This window comes from Equus caballus, chromosome 28 (assembly GCF_041296265.1).
Source record: "Equus caballus isolate H_3958 breed thoroughbred chromosome 28, TB-T2T, whole genome shotgun sequence".
NCBI lineage: Eukaryota > Metazoa > Chordata > Mammalia > Perissodactyla > Equidae > Equus > Equus caballus.
This window is the reverse complement of record NC_091711.1, coordinates 34,044,344-34,065,552: the sequence shown is the minus strand read 5'-3', so window position 1 is coordinate 34,065,552 and position 21,209 is coordinate 34,044,344. Positions and strand designations below refer to the sequence as shown.

Below are 21,209 nucleotides of genomic sequence, written 5' to 3'. Positions count from 1 at the left end.
AAATCCTGCCATTCGTAACAACATGGATGAAGCTGGAAGACATTTTGCTAAGTAAAATAAGCCAGACAGACAAATACTGCATGATCTCACTTATGTGTGGAATCTTTAAAAAAAGTTGGATTCATAGAAGCAGAGAGTAGAATGGGGGTTACCAGGGAAAGGGAGATGGAGGAAATGGGAGATGTTGGTCACAGGGTACGAAGCTGCAGCTATGTAGGATGAATAAGTCTAGAGATCCAATGTACAGCATGATGACTAAAGTTAATAATCCTGTACTGAATACTGGAAATATGCTAAAAGAGTAGATTTGAAGTGATCTCATCACACAAAAAAGTAACTAGCAAATCATACGTTGGTATACCTTAAATATATACAATTTTTATTTTAAAATATATAAATAACTTAATTAAACAATAGACCTAATCTTCCTCCAAAATCCACCCCACCCCCAGCAGCCCTTTTGCCTCTCCTATGACTCTCCCATTTGTGATCTTTGCCCCGCTGCACTGAATTCCTAACTCCTCTTCATATGCCAGACACACTCCTGCACAGGACACTTGAATTTGTCCCTTCACCTTAAAATGTTCTTCTGCTGGATATCCACGTGAGTAGCTACTTCTCCTTCAGATCTTTGCCTTCAAAGCTCATCTTTTCAGTACGTAATTCCCTGATCATCCTATTTAAGATTAAAATTGCAATGCCCACCTTCCCCACTAGCTCTCTACTCCCTCTTCTCTGGTTTAGTTTTTCCCATAGAACTTACTATTCTGATAACTACATAATAATATTTATTCATTTAGTGTGTCTCCCCGCTGTAAAACATAAGCCCCATGATGTCAAGGACTTTTTTCTGATTTGTTCACTGCTGCATCTCCAGGGCCTAAAACAATGACAGGCATGGAGTTAACACTCAGGAAATAGTTGTTAGATGAATAAATCAATGAATGAACGGATTCTGCTAACAAACTTAGAGGAGAATTACAATAGATTTTGTCCCATTCATCAAAAGTTTCCAATGTGCAGAAAAGCCAAATGACTTGCCAAAGGTCTTAAAAATTGTCCCAAAGATATTACTGCTCCAGAGAAGACACTCCAATTGCCCCAGAAGTCTATCCCTGTCTGGGAGTCAGTCACAAATTATTTGCTTTCCTACCAACTTAAGGCCATTTCTTCATAGTGGGTCCCTGGGACCCAATTCTAAGAAGAATGGAAAAGAATATACAAAGTAACTGTGTTCTGAGGAGTCTGTAGGACTTTAATATTAAATATTTAGAGAATAAGTAAAATATGTAATTGACTGCTAAATTGTCTGAGTGTTCGAGACTCCACTAGAGAAAGAAGGTCATCTTCATTTAATGGGATGGTTTTGTGGCGAAAGAAATGGGAGAAATATGTGAAGGAATAGGATGGTCTCAACATCATCAAAAACCTAATTGCTAAGCACCTGGTGATACCTGGTCCTGGGAGACGCGTGGCCCTGTCCTAATGGAATGTTTCCTTTGGAACATATTCCACCATTTCTTCATTTCCTTGACTCTCTGCACTGGTTTCTGTGCATTAGACGAAGCAGCCGCCTCTCCCAGTCTGGAAGCTGTGGTCTCGTGTAGGAGATGAAGCTTATCAATCAACCCTGCCCCAGCTCTTGGTTGTCTCTCAAACCTTTCCACAAATTGCACTGTGTCTGAAAACTCCAAGTATTTTGTATTATAGATTAAATGGGAAAGCCCCACCTTCACAAAATAGAACCACAAGTACTAGTCAACCCTCCTGCGGAGAGATCTGCAAACCGTGAGTTGGAAGAGACAGTAAGAGCAAACCATCTGATGGCCCCAGTGACGGGGAAATGGAAGGACCCAGCACATAAGCTGGATTGCTTCACTCCCCAATGCCTTCCCACAGACTTCAGAAGATCCAGCACAGCCCATGAAGCTCCTCACACGATCACCTTGCTCACCTCTCCCAGCCCGTTACCATCACCTCCCGCCCAGCCAGGATGAACTCCTAGCAGTTCCCGGATACACCAGGGCCTTTGGGGCTGTCTTTGCACCTGCAGTTGTCTGCCTGAAGCTTCTTTCTCCTCCCACCTACAGTGGGCTAACTTGCACTCACCCTCATGGTTCTGCAGGGGACTGCTCTCTGGGGAGTCTTTCCTAACCCTCCAGTCTGACTTAGGTGCCCTTGCTCTGTGCCTCCAAAGTAATTCGTGCCAACCTTGGGCACTGCTCTTTGTGTTCATTACCCAGTGAATCCCCACTATTCCGGAGCCTCAAATGCAGGGCCTGGGTCTGTCAGCCATTCCCTTAGTAACTAGTACCCACCTGGGGCACAGCGAGAATTCAACTGGTGAAGGTTGATGAACAACTGAAAATCAGAACTGGGTATCAGAACGCAATCTATGGGAAAGCACATCACTTTGTACTGCTCAAATTTACCACGTGCATTAAGTAAAAATAGGCAAATAAAATGTAAACTATCTTCCTGGGAATGATAACTCTTCACTCCGGAAATTCTTCACAGCCCTGGGCATGGATACAATACGTCTATCCAAAGCTCCCTCTTGTAAAACTGAACCTGTTTTCTCTTCCCCTTCAAGCTCTTACCCGTTCAAAACCCCAGAGACAACTGCCCCATTGTACTAACTTAGCACCTTCTATCATTTCACCTCTCTCCCAAGAGATTACCTCAGACCACTTTTGAGAATTCAGTTCATGACGTCAGCCATTCTTCAATAAAATCCCAGAAGTTGGTTGTACTTGCCAAAACCAGCTCTCTACCTTCCAGAGAGCCAAACAGTTCTTCCAAAACTAAATTCTAGCAGGCTTCTTTAACCAAGCCTAGGAGTAAATGTCTCTGAGCCTAGGTTTCTTAAGAAAACCCTTCTAATCAGTTTTATTAATCAGAAATTCTCTGAAAATCATCTCTCCTTTATATCTTCTCTTAATAATCATCTTGCAAAGAACCAGAATATATTGTTTGAGAAGATACGAACTCTTAAATTTCACACATTTTTAAGACTTCACCAATCTCTCTTTTCTTTTGAAGGATCTTAATGTTAATAGTTATTCTTCTCTACATCTTTCACTCAAATTCTTGCAGTATCTAATAAAGATTAGAACCATTAGCCTTAAGACACGGGTAAGTGGGTGGTAAGTATTATTAACACATAAGAATCAAGATTCTAAATTTAAATGTCTAGTTGAAGGAAAATGTTAAGACTTGTCATAACATGGAAAACATTATTCATTTGTAATGAAATTTGATGAAGTTTTAGGGATGTGTCTTAACTAACTTTTGAATTGGATTTTTATTCTATAAGCCTGCTGGTTGTTAAAAGTCAACCTAAGGGGAAGAAAAGGATGGGCTACGTCAAGAAGCAACCTGGAAAAAACTACCAATGGTCAAAGCTTGAACAACTTGAGCAATAAAATAGTAATAGTATTGGATTATAACATAAAGAACAAAATACCCATGAGTCCATACTGATATTAATAAATGATTGAATAAATAAGTAAACGGGAGAGAAGGGACAAATATTCCTTAGAGAAGGATTCCAGGTAATACACGTGAAGGAACGCAGGCAGTAGAAAATTACCATTGGAACACTCCAGTAATAAAAGCTGCTGGCAAGATCTGAGGATGAATGCTAAAATGAGTGGGTAAACCTTTAAGGAGAAACAGGACATGTGCAGAGTCTCCAAGTGTCTCCCCCAAAATACTTATTACTGTGGTGCTTTTAACAAATGTCCAAAAATTCCTGGATACTCTTTCCTCAAGAAGTGGAGATTACTTCCCCTCTCCTTTGAGTGTGGTCTAACTTAGTGACTCATTTATGAGAAACAGAGGATGGAAAACGAAACCAGAAATCTTAGAGTGGACGGATGCCCCCAACCAAGTGATCATGGTTAATATCACCAATAACAAGTCATGTTGAAATCATGAGATATTATGACATGTTGGGATGGGGGACACATCTCCTCTGTGGTATTATTCCTAAAAATCTATAACCCCAGTCTAATCATAAAAAGATATCAGACAAATCCAAGAGGAGAGAAATACTATAAAATATCTACTAGCAGACTTCAAAGGTGTCAAGGTTATGAAAAACAAGGGAAGACCAAGAAAATGCCAGGCAGAAGAGACTGAGGAGATGGGAGGACCAAAGGCAACAGAATGAAATGGAAGCTCAGATTGGATCCTGGGACAGAAAAAGGACATTAATAGAAAAACTCATGGGATCCAATCAAAGACTGTAGTTTAGCTTACAGCATTGTACTAATGTTTCATCTCTTCATTTTGACAAATGTATTATGTTCACGAAAGATGTTAACATTAGGGGAACCTGGGTAAAGGGTGCGCAGGAACTCTGCACTAGCTTTACAATCTTCTATAAAGCTAAAATTGTTTCAAAATCAAAACTTTTCAAAAAGCGAATCTATCCATTATCCCTAATGGGATAAACTGCTGATGCTCCACCTAAAGGCCATCATGGACTTGTGGCTATGGGACAGGAGTACGTGTATCATGATCATTTATTGGTGATTCTTACCTTCGATTTTTTTTTTTATCAATTTGATACCCCTCTGGTTGTCATCTATGGACCAAATATATAAGATAATGCTTTTCTTCTTATGAAAAATTTTGGTTTTTCAAGGTAATCTATCTATACATTATTATCTTTACATATTGATATATTGTATCTACATATCACAATGTCATGTGTGACTTCTGTGAAAGTGTTCTTTCGAAAAATAACTAAGAAATCCAGGTAAAGAGGGATAAAAATGTTTTAATTGTTGAAATACATTGGTAAATTGAGTAATTTACATTGTAGTACTAAGGGGATACACATGGTCATTATCAAATTAAGAACTTTCCAAATACCCCATCTAACCATCAGTCACGAGTCCTTGAAAATAGTACAGAATTAACACGACGAGATGCCATGATCACACAAAGGTAGAATGGGAGACTCAATGGCTATGAAGGATTTGTAGCTACACAAGCCTTTGACTAAAGAAAATAGGAAGGTAATCAAAATGCGCACATGGCATGCAAATTTCAAGTTTATTTTTAAATATTGCAATGTAATACATTGTTCCTAATAAAGGAAAGTCTCTGACATGTAAATAAAGCCGAAAACTAAATAGTAAAAAAGGGAAAGAGATAACAGTAAGAATCAATTTAACAATTTCACAGCTAAAAATTAATGTGAAGTAGAAATAGTGAAAGATACACAAATATATTACTTTAGGGAACTCATTTATACTGCCTTATTATCTTAAGTTATAAATAGAATAAGGATCTTGTTATACAAAAACTATCAAAAAAGTATCCGTGAAAAGATATGATCTTCATGAACTGTGTTGAGTGGCCAGGGTGAACATGCCGCTGGAGGCCAGCAGGGCGAGAGACGCCTCTGATAGCCTGTAAGCTTGTCTTCTGCAGGTGGGCCACAGAGAGTTCCATATACGAGTGCACTCTTTAACCAATTCCTTTCTAGTACCACAACATTCAACATGTACCCATGGCCTTAACTACAGACTTAAGAATTGGAAGGGATGGGGGGTTGGGGCCAGGCGACTGTTTAGAATTTCCTTGGAAATGTCTGTGCAGATTAGAAAGTCCCATGGAGTGAAATTCCTTCCAAATCTTGATGAGCAAGCTATGAAGACAACAAACAGAAAAAGGGGAAAGAGTTAGCAAGCTTGAAAAGGTACCACCTAGATTCAGCTTTAAGCCTACAAATTAGCTACTGAATTTCTTTTAAGTAAAACACACATTCAACATTCACTCAATGTTTATTTAAGGCTTAATATGTGGCCAGCACAGCACTAAGCACTGATGATACCTATACAAAGAAACAAAGTCAGGTGGAGGAAGAGACTTATAAACTTACAATTAAAATACAACATGGTGGTGCCCAAACCTAGCTGCATGTCAACATCACCCAAATTAAAGATACAGACTGCGCAGCCACAACCCTCCTCCTTCCCTAGGTGGTCGGCCCCTCCTGGGAGGGGTCTAGCCATCCACATTATCTCTAGCTCCCCCAGGGGATTCTGATGCAGCTAGAGTATCCATTGACATGTGAGAATCATCACTTCAGTTTCCCCTATGCTGGCAGTGCTCCACACATCTAAATGAGCATAACTTGTACCCTCGAGTCATCTGTAGAAGAAATTTTAAGAGATTCTGAAATCATTCGTCAATTTGCTTCAAAAAGTAACCAAGCCAACACTGAATTCAGGTCATTGAGTGAGATCAGTGGCTTTATTTCTAGAGAGATTTTACATGTTTGGTCAAAAAACATGTCTCTGATCCTTTCCATAAAATATCTCCCTCTCTTTTCATCAGGGTTTCTGCCCAATAATTCAAGCTCAGAAAGCCAAGAGTTCAGACACATCCAGGTAAGTACCACAATGGACTCTTAGCAACTAAGGAAAATGGTAAGCCTTTCAACTTAGAAAACTTTTTAGGTAATTCAAAGGAGGCAAAACCAAGACCAGATTCAAACTGATTGTTTAGAAATAGAGTTAAAGAATGGGGAAAACTGAGAAGAGAGAGGGATGGCAGTAAAATAATATATATTTCTAGCCATGAGCAGTAAGGAAATATTCTACCTAGCTGTCTAAAGTCACATGGGCTAGCTTACCAGCAATATTGAAAAATTGTTATCAGGGCATTTTAGATCCACAAACAAAGTTGAACAACCATCTTGTCTATCTCTCTGACATGAAAACTGAAATTGAGAGAAGGTAAGCAATTCATCTAAGGTCCTGTGTTAATAACAGAGCATCCCAGTCTCCTGATATTGATCTACGTGGCACCCCTTTCCACTCTATTCCTTATGCTTTTTGAAATTCATCCTGTTTTCAGGAGGGTAAACAGTAAAGTATGCTTACTTTCAACTAGATTATCTTTTCCATTTAATGCAAAGAACAAAAATACTCCTGCATAAAAGGAAGATTAGCAGGGAACTTCAAAATCTATAAGGAGGGTTAGAACTCTATTAAAAATACTAGAGATAGAAAATCTCCAGGACATTCCTAGAGGGAAACTCAACACCCCAATGTGGTCACGGATACTAGGGAATTAAGCTCCATGATGCTGTTGCCTTGATGACAGTCTTTAAAGAAGTGGCTACGCAAGATATTATAGTTCTTGTCAGGAACTGTACTGGTTACAGCTTATCTGTCTCCACCTATGAGCTTATTCTGCAACCCACCCCATCCCAAACACCAACGTCAATATGGCCCTGGGCAAGGAGTTGGTTCAATACCAAATCAGTCTTGCCTTGGTCTGCCAATGGCTGGATTCTGGTTACCAAAAAGAATAACAGTACGATAATGATAATAGTGATGACGATGATGATGACGATGACAATGATAGCAGAAGCTACCATTTATTTCATATTTAATTCTACAACAACTCTTCAAGCTAAGCATTGGTTCCATTTTACAGATTACAAAATGGAGGCTACAAAAGGGAAGTAACTCGCCGGGCTAAAAAGCGAAAGAGCCTGAATTCAAATCCAAGGCTGTCTGACTCCCAAAAGACAATGGGCCATCTCAGGAGATGGAGAATTCCCAATCACTGGATGTTCAAAAGAGGCTGGATGTCAGTCAGCAAGACTGAAGGACAGTGGGGATCCAAACATCACACACACTGTTGGACAGAGGAACAGAGACTCTTGCCCTCTATGGAAATGTTGCTCCATACTTTTTAGAGACTGGTCCACAGAGGGTAGTTACTGAATAAAAGCTATTTTTCTCCTGTCCTTATTCTTGTTCATCTTCTTATGATTCTAACTCCAAGCTCTTCAGCAGGATCCCAGGTCCACAGGGCTTCACCTTATAGACAATGGATTCTTCTGCCCATATTGAACATGTTTTATAATACCCAATCTGTAAACTTGGCCTATGATTTTACGATTCCGTCCTGCATAACTACCTCTCTGTACACTGATCTCTCTTGCCCATCTCTCTTGGAGTTTTGGTACTGATACATCTCCTCTCTGTATATTAACTAACCCCTGGATATTGCCAAATACTTAATACTGACGCGAATCTAATTCTCAGTCCCAGCGTCTCTGGTTTCTCCCTGTCTAGTATTTCCAAACTGCTGGTCGCTCAGTTCTGGCGATAGAGAGAAACCTCAGTGTTTTAGGTGGACACTTAGCTTGTTCTTATGAAGTGAATTAAGTTGCATTTGAAACAAAATGAAACAAACAAACAAAAAAGTAACTGCAAAGAAAATTGCTCTAATCCTTAAAGACTTCTTTACAATAAAACATGTTCCAGTCCACAGATATAACCACAAGACTCTCCTCCTTCTAAGCTCAAGATTTCTTAGAAATCCACAGCAATGATATCTACATTCATCATCAAGGTTAAATACATACAATTATTTAGAAAAATATACAGTTACCTCTTGATTATTGAGTCATGGTATTTTCTTCTAATCTTAAAGAGAAAATTAAGAAAAGTTAAATGTTCAGATTATAAAGAACATATTCTAGTTTCCTAGGAAATTACAAATGGTAGTGACATATATGTATTTGCTGGTCTAAATCATAAAGTATAAAAATAGCAATGAGGAACAAATAACTATAACAGGTTAAAAAATAATGTAAGACAGGCTTGTGTGCAAATTGAACTATTAAAAATCCTTTGAAACTATACATGAGACGACCGTACAGTGGTGAATAAATCAGCATTATTCACCAGAAGTCTCACTTAAAAATGTACTTAAGGGGGGGCCAGCCCCAGTGGCATAGTGGTTAAGTTTGCATGTTCCATTTCCACGGCCTGGGGTTCGCCCGTTCAGATCCCAGGTGCAGACCTACACACTGCTTATCAAGCCGTGCTGTGGTAGGCGTCCCACATATAAAGTAGAGGAAGATGGGCATGGATGTTAGCTCAGGGCCAGACTTCCTCAGCAAAAAGAGGAGGATTGGTGGCAGATGTTAGCTCAGGGCTAACCTTCCTCAAAAAAAAAAAAAATTCACTTAAGCAAGATGTAATCTACAAGGTTACAATCATGTCTATTATCAAGAGGATTTCACTAGCCCCACATTAACTGTTAAAATTCAGAAAAAGAAGCCTCACTTCATTTAATTATAAAATAGGCAGTTATTTTTTCCTCTAATCAAGAGACTGCTTATCATTTAGTCATCTTTATAATATACTACAGGAATTTACCTTTACAAAAACTCCATAACTCCACAAACTACAAAAACTCCATAAACTTACTGAAATATTAGCTTTCATTCTCACATTGATCATCACTGAAATTAACAAGAAACTGAAAATATCCATGGGGCAAAACCACAAACAGAAGCTAAATTTTGCTCTGGAATTACTCTCATCATGTGGGTGGCAATTTCAACAAACGATGACAATGAACAGATACGTGGTTCTCACACATGTTCACTGCAACTCAGTAGCTTGTAGGTTGAGTAGGGCAAGCTGAAATATCAATTTCCTATTTTTTCACAAAACATGAAATAAATATTTAGAGAAAATAAATGTCACACGACTTTACTTACTTTTTTGCACAGCCTTTGTTTGACTGGATGCCATACTGACAGCTTCAGATGGGAGACCAACATACACTCCTCCATAGTTTCTTAATGGAAAGAAGCAGACATAGAAAAATTAGACCAATTTCAATGGTACTAAATGTGTGCAGAAAGTGATAGAGGCATGGAGTACTTCAAACAATCATAGATTAAAATAACTCATTATTTTTTTAAAGTAGAATTCAGAATATTATTGCCCTTGGAAATACAACTGTTTCTTCTATGTTAAAAAGAAGCTATACATACATATATATATATATATATATATATATATGTACACTACATATATATATGTATATTACATATATTTAAAAAAGAAAGCTTACTGAGTTAGTAGAATTTTTAGATATTTTACTTACAATGAGGAAGAAGAAAAGAAGTTGGGTATTATAATTTGGTATAGTAATAAATAATAGCAGAGTAACATGCTACAGTCAATTGTTCAACATTTATCAAGAATTCAGAGTGCTCAACATGGTATTCGGTGCTATGACACACAAAAACGTTTTTCCATAGGTAGATATAAAAATAAAATGAAGAGGGGCCAGCCCAGTGGCGTAGTGGTTGGGTCTGCGCATTCCACTTTGGTGACCCAGGGTTCGCGGGTTCAGATCCCAGGCACAGACCTAGCACTGCTAGTTAGGCCACGCTGTGGTGGCGTCCCACATAAAATAGAGGAAGATTGGCACAGATGTTAGCTCAGGGCCAATCCTAGTAAGTGAGTAAATAAAGTTAGTAAACAAATAAATAAAATAAAATGAGGAGAGAGAGTTAAGGAGTAATGAGAGTCAAGTGCAGTTAACCAGAGGAGGAGTGGGAGGACAACGGAGGCTGAGAGAATGGAGGGAAGTCATCAGGTTAGGAGAAGAGAACATCCAAAGACCAAAGGATGGAAACTAGCACAGGCCACCTGCATGGACAAAAACCAAGCTTGCTTGAAAGAGCAAAGATTAGGAGCTGGCCTAGTGGCGCAGCAGTTAAGTTCGCACGTTCCACTTCTCAGCGGCCCGGGGTCCACTGGTTCGGATCCCGGGTTGCAGACATGGCACCGCTTGGCAAAAGCCATGCTGTGGTAGGCATCCCATGTATAAAGTAGAGGAAGATGGGCACGGATGTTACCTCAGGGCCAGTCTTCCTCAGCAAAAAGAAGAGGATTGGCAGTAGTTACCTCTGGGATAATCTTCTTCAAAAAAGAAAGAAAGAAAGAAAGAGCAAAGATTATGAACCCTGGGAAAGTTCTTTTTCAGATCACATGCTCCTACCTGTATTCTCTGTGCCAAAAGTTTTCCTGGTGGAATCTGTATTATTGGTAATGTACCATGGTATTCAATTAAATCCAAGAGTCAAATAAAATCCATGTTAAGTTAAATCTATGAGGTATGGACAAAATTATTCAAATTAAAGCCAGCTTTAATACCAAACATACCTCCTCTTGTCATCTTCTGTTATGGATTCTTCTGTTCTAAAAGGTCAAAAACATTTGCTATGAGCCATTTGGTTACATAGTCAGAGACTTCACTTTTGGTTGTGAGAAAAAGCGGACTGCTGAGTTAAAGTCAATTTCGTTTATTTTGTTAAAGACAATTTTGTTTATTTTGTTAAAGACAATTTTGTTTATTTCTTCCATCGGGTATTTCTGTCACTCACACACTAAAAGATTGGTCATTTTTTACTTTCCAAACGTGCCAATCCAGCAAATGCCAAAAAGCCTGACTGCCAAACAAAATGAAAAACTGAGGGCAGCCAAGATTAGAAAGCACACAGAAATCAGGCGTCAAAGAGCCTGGGTTGCTGTCTTCACTGTGCCACCCACTCCCTGTGTGACAGACAGGCTGTGGGCAAGCTGCCTGTCTGGACCTCATCTGTAAAATACCAGATGATCCCCAGGTCCCTTCCAGTCCCCACACACTGGGATTTTGTGTCTCTCATGCCAGTTCAACGGCAAAATTCTAGGTGTGAAAGATTTCTTGAGTGCAAAAAGAGTTAATGTCAATTTGATTTTCTCTTATCTAAAAAAACCAGCCATTTTTTGATCTACTGCAAAGAGAAGCAGGAAATGTAGCCAAGGAAGTTTTTAGAGGAACTGACTACTTTAAAATGCACAGCCACTTTCCTTGAATAAGAGCAATCCATCTTCTACTAGAATTTCTTAGCATATTTCTAAAAGGATCAGGAAGCTTTCCTTGAAGCGCTAGTTAGCATACATTAAGTTACTATTCTGAAAGAAAGAAAACACAAGAGATTCAAATGTATCTGGCTGAACTCAACATGAGATTCTAAAGGGCTTCAGTCAAGAAGGCAGGCTGAAATCAACTAAACAGTTTCACTGAATCTTCTAATTCTAGGCATTGTCGAATCGCGGTTTCAAAAGTTGTGAATATTTCAAATGTATATGTACGTGAGATTCCGCTTCACTGCAACAGCCAGTAAGTCCCAAGTCTCTGAAGAAGAGCAGGGTAGACATGGCAATTATCTGTTGAACACTGGCCACGCGCACAGCTAATACTCCGATAGACTGCAAAATCCACCTTGCGATCTAATTTACCCAAACTGAGCACATAACCTAAATTCACCAGATAATTATCAACTTCATTTGCTTCGTGCTAAAGTTGGATCATTTTTTAATTCAAAGGTGTCAAAGTCATACTGTATTAGAAACGGTGTTATGCTTACTGAAGCAGTACGACAAAGTGTTGCTTACGACTTTTAATTAAAATGGATTTATAACCCATTAGTATAGGTAACAGGAAAATGATGGTGACAAACTCCTTCAAGATTATTAGAACTGTTTACTTTGGCCCTGAATGGCTAACGTTATCATGAAATTGTTTTTGAAACTATAGAACTGGTAGATATGAATAAATACGACATTTGATTTTCTGCCACAGCTACTCTTTTCATATCCAATTACATATGTTTCTTTTAATTCTTTCCCCTTTTGCCTGCTTACAGATATAGTCAATGTTTTAAAATATACTTTAACTTCCCCAAATGTAAGAAAACAGTAAATTATTTTTAACCTATTATCTCTTATAAATTATTCAATATCCTAAAACCCAAACTGTGTTCTCCATTATAAAATTAATCAACAACCTTACACATCTAAAGGGCAGGAAATGATAACGTGGCTACTGTATTTACTGGATAGCAAATTAAGCTTTGACTATAATACAAAACGTTGAAACTACCATTTACAAAGACTTATAAGATGTCCATTCTTTTAAACCTTCAAATAAGTTATAACACCTGCCTTTGTATATGTGCTCCCATGTAAGAGATTGCTTCCTCATCTATTTCTTCCAGAAACAATTATTCTACAAGATGAAGAGTGGAGACTAAAGACAGCACGGGTAAAAAGGTCATCAATATGAGTCCCTCTCATGTGTCAGACACAGTGCAGGGCACTTTGCGTGCATCACTGTGATCCCTCATAACAACCCTGAGAGTGAAGACCTGAGGAAATAGGTTCAGAGTCATGTAATTAATAAACATGCAAGACCAACATTTAAACCCCATCTGACACCCTAACCCTGCTCCACATTCTCATTCACCACTCCACCTCTCAAAATGGAAGACGTAAGAGTCAAAAATACTTCCATTGACAAAGCAACATGGGGCCTCCCCTAAAGTGGGAGCTGCCTCCATCCCACTCTTGCAAAAGCTGTGAGCATCACCCCGTCTCACAATCTGCTTGTGTAACTGCACCAGGCGCTGTGCTAGTGCTATTATATTACTTCCTTTAATCCTCATCACAATCCTGCAAGACAGGTAGTAGCCACATTTTAAAGATGAAAAACTGAGGCTCTGGAAGGTTGAGTAGCATGGCCAAGGTTACACAAACAGGTAATAGAGCCATCACTCAGATCCAAGTTCATGTGATTCCAACTCCTGCTTCATAAACTGCAAACCCAGGCTAATTTGTATCATAGAAACACCCCCTTCTCCCAAGCTGGATCTCTCCAATTTTTATCATCCCACTTAAGGAAAGGGGAACCAAGATGGTAGAAGAGTCTTAGTCAATGTTCCATTAGCATTAGAAGAAACCTCTAACAGCAGTGGGGGACAACCCATCTTTGTCGAACTTGCCAAATTGCTACGTAACTCATTTTTATGCAAGCGCAAAAGTCCTGATCAAAAAAATGGGCAGGAGACATGAACAGACATTTCTCCAAGGAAGATATACAGATGGCCAATAGGCACATGAAAAGATGTTCATCATCACTGATCATCAGGGAAATGTAAATCAAAACTACACTAAGATATCACCTTACACCCGTTAGAATGGCAAAAATAACCAAAACAAAAAGTAGCAAATGTTGGAACGGTTGTGGAGAAAAAGGAACCCTCATCCACTGCTGGTGGGAATGCAAATTGGTGCAGCCACTATGGAAAACAGTATGGACATTTCTCAAAAAGTTAAAAATAGAAATACCATATGACCCAGCTATCCCACTACTGGGTATCTATCCAAAGAACTTGAAATCAGCAATTCCAAAAGTCCCATGCACCCCTATGTTCATCGCAGCATTATTTACAATAGCCAAGACGTGGAAGCAACCTAAGTCCCCATCAACTGATGACAGGATAAAGATGTGGTATATATATACAATGGAATACTACTCAGGCATAAAAAATAAAATCATCCCATTCACAACAACATGGATGGACCTTGAGGGTATTATGTTAAGTGAAATAAGCCAGATAGAGAAAGACAATCTCTATATGACTCCACTCACATGTGGAAAGTAAATATGTAGACAAAGAGAACAGATTAGTGGCTACCAGGCTAAAGGGAGGGGTAGGGGGTGGGCACAAAGTGTGAAGTGGTGCACCTACAACATGACTGACAAGTAATAATGTACAACTGAAATTTCACAAGGGTGTAAACTATCACAAACTCAAGAAAAATTAAAAAAAAAAAAAAAGTTGTCCTGATCAGCAGTTACATTAGAATCTATTCATCTGGACAACCAGGTCCAGATTGAGGTTAAATCAGAAAATGGTGGTTGGTCTAAAGCAAATCTTGTGGACAGATAAGTCCAATCAATGGTGTTTAGCTGCCTGAGGACCAAATGCTGCCCCTGCTTGTGTCCAAGAGGACAGCATCCGATCAGCTGGGGTGATGCGATCCTGCCTCAACCGCACAGGCTGTGGCACTGGGAAGAAGAAATGGTTCCTTAGGCAGCAATAAAGGTTCCCGGTAAAAGGAAGGCCCGGAGAAGCCAAAGGCCCCAAAAGAGCAGATGAAATCGCTTCACAGTTATTCCGTGTGGGAGTAACCGCATGGTTAGCTCCAGGTGGGTGTCTAAAAAATATACCTTCCAGTGTCGGGGACTAACTTCCCTGAAAGGTCATTTTTTGTTGCTAAGAAAAGTAGACATCACCTCTAGCTGTTCAATTTATCCGACCACTTAGCAACGGAGCAAGAAACTCAAGTCTTCGAGATTCTAATCCATGGGGAGATTCTCAAGATTTGAATAATGCCCTGGCTGTCAGAACATCATTGCTGCCCCATCTGGACACCATTTTAAGGGATCATTGTGTTTTTTTTCCCCTCACAAAACATACCTTGAAAGATTTTGTTGTCGACCTGCCTTAATAACTCATTTGTTGATATTTTCTTAGACATACAAGTGCCAGAGGGAGCTTCTGATGAGCATGGAACAACCAAGGGTCCCACAGGGAGCTTATGTAATTCAAATCAAAGGCAAAATAAATTTCACGTTTTGGTCAGCCTGTGCAGATTTCCATTCAATTTCTGAAGGAGTGAGAATAGTCTGTGGGCCTTCTTCAACCCCGCAGACCCAGAATGTTCCAGGCTGGGAACTGTGCTTAGGCCAGAGCATTCCCCACCACGGAGGAACTTCTGTTTTTCACTGAGGACTTTTTTTTTTTTCTAGTCACTACAGGTTAACTGGGAGGGTAGTATTTATGATGTGACCTGCAGCTGTAATTGCTGATAAATTGCAAAATTTGTTCCCAAAGCCAGTGAAGGAGGCAGGGAGGGAGAGCAGAACCCAAGGCTACACCTTGCCCCAGCTTTGTGAGAACAGCAGCCACGGTCAGAGAGTCTGGAAGGCCCTCCCAGATGGGCCCCATTGTCCTGTTTTCTGCCAGTCCTAAAGCAGATCAGGAAGAGCAGAGAATGAGATGACCTCACCCTTGAATTTTCCCTCAGGGAGGAGAGTCTGAAGGTTGAATAGTCCATGCTGGAAAAGAGACAATGAAAAGGAGGCCCATGACAGTAGATGCCGGAGAAGAGGCCAAGTGCTCTGCTGCACGTGGTAACACCGCTCAGGAGTTAACTATCCACCTATCTCTACAGACTCAGCCCACCCGTAACCTGCTCCCTTAGGAAAGGAGCAAGTGGACAGACATCCACGAGGGTAAATCTCCTGTCGTAGCAATCCACTTCTAAAGAACAGTTCCAGAACAGAGTTCAGGAATCAATGCCCGGACATCTACAGGGAGAGGCACTGAAAAAAGGAAAACGCAAGAGAAAGGCTTCAGGGACAACAAGAACACCCCTTAATCTACCATAAAGGGGGAGAAACCTTGGGATTAAGGCTTCTACCAAGAGACGCAAACACAGAGTTAGAGGAGGGAAGGGACCAGATGCCATAAACCAAATCACCTAAAAACAGAAGGCGAAAGGTAAGCTTTAGCAGTCTCCCTCCCCCTTCCTCTTCCCTGGCCCCAATTTCACCATCATGGAGTCAGAGGCTGGGGTCAGGGAGGGGGAAGGAAAATGAGCCTAAATCACCAACGAATCAAGAGTGATCTGGAAGTAACTCTGTGGCGTACCAAGACAAAATCTGCTCTTGCTAGGGAACCTGTGCTGGACATTGAGCTCTCATTGGTCTCTCAGCTCCAAATCCTGCGTCCTCCCCATACGCTGTGATGCTGCGGCTGGGACTCTGTTAGCTTCTTTGCCAGCTGGCTCCCTGTTAGGTTCTACCAAAGGGGATGCTAGAGAGGCACAAAATGCAAAAGGAGGGAAAGAGGGCTGCTCTTTCCGGCTTTGCTTCTGCTCCTGGCAGCATCACCCCAGCAGCTGGTTCAGTTTCTAGAACAGACCCTGTTACACTCCTTCTCTGGTCACTATAGCTCAAGTGGACAGGCAGTGGCTATTGTGTGACCTGCACTGTGATTACTGCTGGTTACAAGATCCAAACGTGACAGCACCAGCCTGACAGTGCCCTCTCCTCAGAAGTCTGGGTCCCAGCCCCACAGGCCCCTCCACCTCCAACTCCTAGATTTTGATAACCCCAACTTCTTTTGTTTGTCACTCCAGGCCTAGGAGTGGTAGCCACTTCCTGTGAGTACCATCTCTGTTATCTCAGTTGACATTCTCAATCCTCTGAGACCTGCGGAACCAATTTCTAGTAGTAAATTCTCTCTGCTAAAATGGTTAATGTGGCTTCCTTTACCCTGACTGAAGACTAACTGATGTTACTTGGTAGCAAGAATGGGGTTTATCTCCCACGGCCTGCACTGAATGTCTTACTGAAGCATTTAAAGTACCTGTTACTTCCTGTTCATCAGATCCAATCACTATAATGTCATCAACATCCTGGACCAGTATGATGTGCTATGGGATATCAATAACACCAACACACTGCAGAATAGAGAAGACAAAGCAGAAGGATGGGTGAAACACAGAGGCAAGACTGTGACGGTAAGTGTTAGGCAGGCCAGGGAAAAGGAAACTGATTCTGGCAATCCTTGCAAACTGGTGCCGAGACAAAGTATTTGCCAGACCAAAGGTGGCATAACAGGAACTAGAGGCTACACTGAGTATTTTCAGTAAAGAACCGCACCCAGAACAGCAGCTGAAAGTGGAATTACCACTTCACTGAGCTGACAATAATCTGAAGTCACTCTCTAAAATAAATCTGCCTTCTGCACAGGCCAAACAGGCAAGTTAAATGGGGATACAAGAGGTGTCTCCACGCCTTCATTTGTTCAAGTCTTTGGTGGGGACACTGAAGTCTGCAACTCCCCCAGCGAGGCAGTATTCCTTATTGTTTCTTATCCTGGTAGGGAAAGCAAATTCTACGGGCTTCCACTGGGCCCTTCCTACCAGGACAGCCCTCACTTCACAGGTCACAGGGCCAAGGAGGGGATTTTGGCAGTTGCCAAATAGTCTACTCCAATTACGAATTCAAGAACTAAGGAAATCACCAGAGCACGCGTCTGCAGACTACAGGACACAATATAATTTGAACATTAGCCAAAATTCCATTTTTTACCTGACTGCCATAAGCCCACGCAGGGACTGGTGGACCACAGTGGCATTTTGGGTCCTCAGGTATTAACATCAATTCAGAGTCAGTGTCTAGAAATCTCTGAAAGTCCAAGTACTTCCTTTTGCTCTAGTACACGGACATGAGTGCCTTCAGGGAAGATGTGGAGGAACACGTGTGGCAGTGTTGAAAGTTCCCTCAAGGGACAAAGGGCTCAATCACCCTGAGTCTGACTCGGGTCTGGAAACTGGATAACGAGGCCATGCCTTTCCATTGTGGTGACTCAAGTCAGGTTTCTGGCTCACAGATGAGGAGTATATACTGTAGAAATATAGAGAGGGAGAAAATGAACCTTTAGAAGGCCATCCTTCTAGGGAGACTGTGATCAACTAGCTATCATCACAGTGCCTTCCAGGATAAAACATTTTGCCTCTTCATCCCTACTGTCCATCACGGTAAGTGTGCCCACCTTGCCTGAGGTGGTCAAGTTCTACCACCACTCGGCCTCTGCTCCTCTGGGACCCCATCATGCCCAGTGAAATAAAGGGGCCATCTCAGTGGCAGCAGCTCCCACTGTCACAGCCGTCTTAACAGAGGACAGCCTTAGATTCTCCCTTCACTATGTGTTTCTCAATTTTCTCAACGCTCAGTAAAGGTCTCTTCTGCAGTGGGGAGCAGGTCATACTTGAGAAATTCACGCCAACATTCCTATCTCCTTAAGCCTTTGGATTCCTTCCTCTCCATTACACCCGGGGAGTTCTGGCACGCTCCTCCCCTGCTTAGGGTGTAAGTTCATTGTGTCTAAGTTCCATCAACCAAGTTCATTAAACTGTTAGAGTCCCAGCCACGCACCTAAATTATTAAATCTAGAGTCTCTGTTAAATATAACAATATCAATAAATTCAATCTAACGCGGTATATACTCTTTCCTCCTCCATCTCACACCTTAGAATACATTCCTACACACATTCCCTAGGTTTCTGGTAGTATAAACTACAAAATCCTGCAATTACTTTGCAATATAACCTCTTTCCTCCCAGTTCAGACTCTGTGTTTGCCCCTGGGGAGCACTCTGAGATCTGATTGTGTTTGTGGGTCTAGCAGCAACAAGAGATGGTCAGAACAGGTCTTGAAGAGGACAAGTGTCCCCTATCAAGGTAAGTACCCCAGACGAGGGGACCCCATCCCACGCCTTCCCCACCCAGTTGGTGTACTCTTTTCTCAAAGGCACTGCCAGGAAAACAGGAAGTTCCTGACTGGCAAAGATGGGGAAATATGGTCAGCTCTTCATCAATAGTTTCGCCCCGATTCTAATTTCAACCAGTCTAGTGCTCTTGGAAGAGGAAATGGGAAATAGAAGAGGCTACAACAGCTGGCTCTAATCTAACCAGGGCCTAAATGACCACAAAGTACCCCCTGCAATGTGGACTGAATGGAAAACAGCTAACAGAATTGTAATGCCCTAATAGCATGACCAAATGCAGTAAGACAAGAGGATCGTGGCGCACCTTGATTTCTGGCTTTCCCACTAAGGGAAGAGAAAGGAGAGGTCAAGGGAGAGAAGGAGAGGTGCAGACAGGCAGGGAGGCTGGCTCTTTTTATTCAGTGGTGTATGCAACCACCTATTTGAATACTTTTAAGAGACTGGAAAGGCCAAGATTTAAACACAGTTTAATTTTACCTGTTGGCTACAGTTAGAAAGTCAAGTTCTCTATTATCAGTCATGTGTGCCTCAGTGTCAGTGAAGGGAGAGGCACACGAGAGAGAGAAAGGGGAAACCCAAGGGGAGAGGCTAGAACTAAGAGCTGTGGTTCAGGTATAAACGTCGCCCGTTTTACAGCTGTGTCCGGGACCGATCGTAGAAGGAAGACTTAGTTCTCTTGTCCAAGGAGAAAAGGAGCAAAGTGGTATTAAAGGACTTACACTAATTACAACAAGTAGTCACTCCATTTTCTAGTTATGGGTGAGCCACTACTCTACAGAGTAAACTTGTTTTTTCCAGAGAGAACACGACTGAAAGCTTATTGGTAAACTGTTTTCTCTGGTATCAAGACAGTGTTTTCTTCCTGATCATATGCATTATTTGAAAATACGTGGAAAGTGATGTCATAGTTGAAAAAAATGTAAACAGTTTTTAACCATAAGCTCATGCTCCATCCTAGGAAGAAAACTTTTTAAACCACAAGAACATTTCCTAAGAACTGTGGAACACGCATTAACAATCATGGACCAGGTTTAAAAGATACATCGGGAATTTAATTAAAATTGGGTCTCTTTCTGTTAGCAAAGATTTAGCTTCTTTTATCCAAGAGCAGGTGTTCGAGGAGAAAAAATGTACTGCGGGTGAAGCCACCCACACAGTGTCATGAGAATCGCCTAGGATCACATGCTCACAGACACAGACTCACGGCATCAATGAAAGTGTTTGCAGAGACCAGTCTGATTGGGGGTGGACCACCAGTCAATCACAGTCCCCCCACTCTGGCAACTGTTGAAAAGATAAACCTTGCGTTGATAGTTTAAAAATGACACATCCTTGCAGAACAGTATGCTGTTGAGTGATACCTATCTTACCAAACTCAGCCCGACAGTTAGCCCTCGCACAGGCATGTCAGAAAAAGAAAAAAGAAAAACAGCCACCAACGGCAACCACCGCAACTAAGCTCACAGACGGATAACTTCAGGTTTCCAAACTGCTTTCTGTATCTCAGAGTTTCCACCAAATACTTCACTTCCTGTGAAACCAGCATGCTACTCTTCTCCCCCTTCTCAGGTTGAGTATCTATACTGACCCAGATTCTCCAGCTAACCGCACAGCTGTCTGCTTCACACTAGATCTGTGGACCTTTCCTGAATGAACTAGAGACTGATTTTCATAAAAAACCTCTGACTTCCTTTAAGTCAACGTTGTAGAAGGTGGGGCTGCCTCGAAATCAGCCACACGTCTGTGGTTGCTCTTCGGGGCCGGCTGGCTTTCCTCTGCCTGTCCTTTTTTTCATGAATATATTTTGTGCCTGCCTATTTAAAACCAAATATACACACAGAACACCTAAATTTTTCAGTCAGTTTACACTACTACGATTTTCATCTTATCAATGACTATCAGTTAATTAAGACAAAGCAGACAGAGTTACTGTATCAAATACAAACTACTACTTTTTTCTTCCTTGGTAACATATGGTAGTCAGAATATTTTCCTCACTATATTTGCTTAGTTTCTCGGTTGTATGAAATAGCTCTCCCAAGTGAGCCAAAATAAGGTTTCCAAGGTAAGATAATGGAACTATGGCATGGATACATAATGTACACGCTCAAGAACAAATACAGATGATAAATATTAGCAGCCAGTCACTCCAATGTGCATCTCCTAACGCATCCTGGCT

General features: G+C 41.0%; 1 protein-coding gene across 1 annotated transcript in view; it reads right to left on the bottom strand.

Annotated features, from left to right (window-relative positions):
- Nucleotides 1–4,766: 4,766 nt before the first annotated feature.
- LOC102148079 (uncharacterized) overlaps nucleotides 4,767–21,209 on the bottom strand; it is a 37,024-nt gene continuing 20,581 nt past the window's right edge. Inside the window, exons 3-5 of the mRNA XM_070253793.1 lie at nucleotides 9,548–9,627; nucleotides 8,428–8,462; nucleotides 4,767–5,662 (exon numbers count right to left, since the gene is read on the bottom strand). Of these exons, the coding sequence (XP_070109894.1) occupies nucleotides 5,512–5,662; nucleotides 8,428–8,462; nucleotides 9,548–9,627 (266 nt within the window). The 3' untranslated portion in view covers nucleotides 4,767–5,511. The remainder of the gene's footprint in view (nucleotides 5,663–8,427; nucleotides 8,463–9,547; nucleotides 9,628–21,209) is intronic.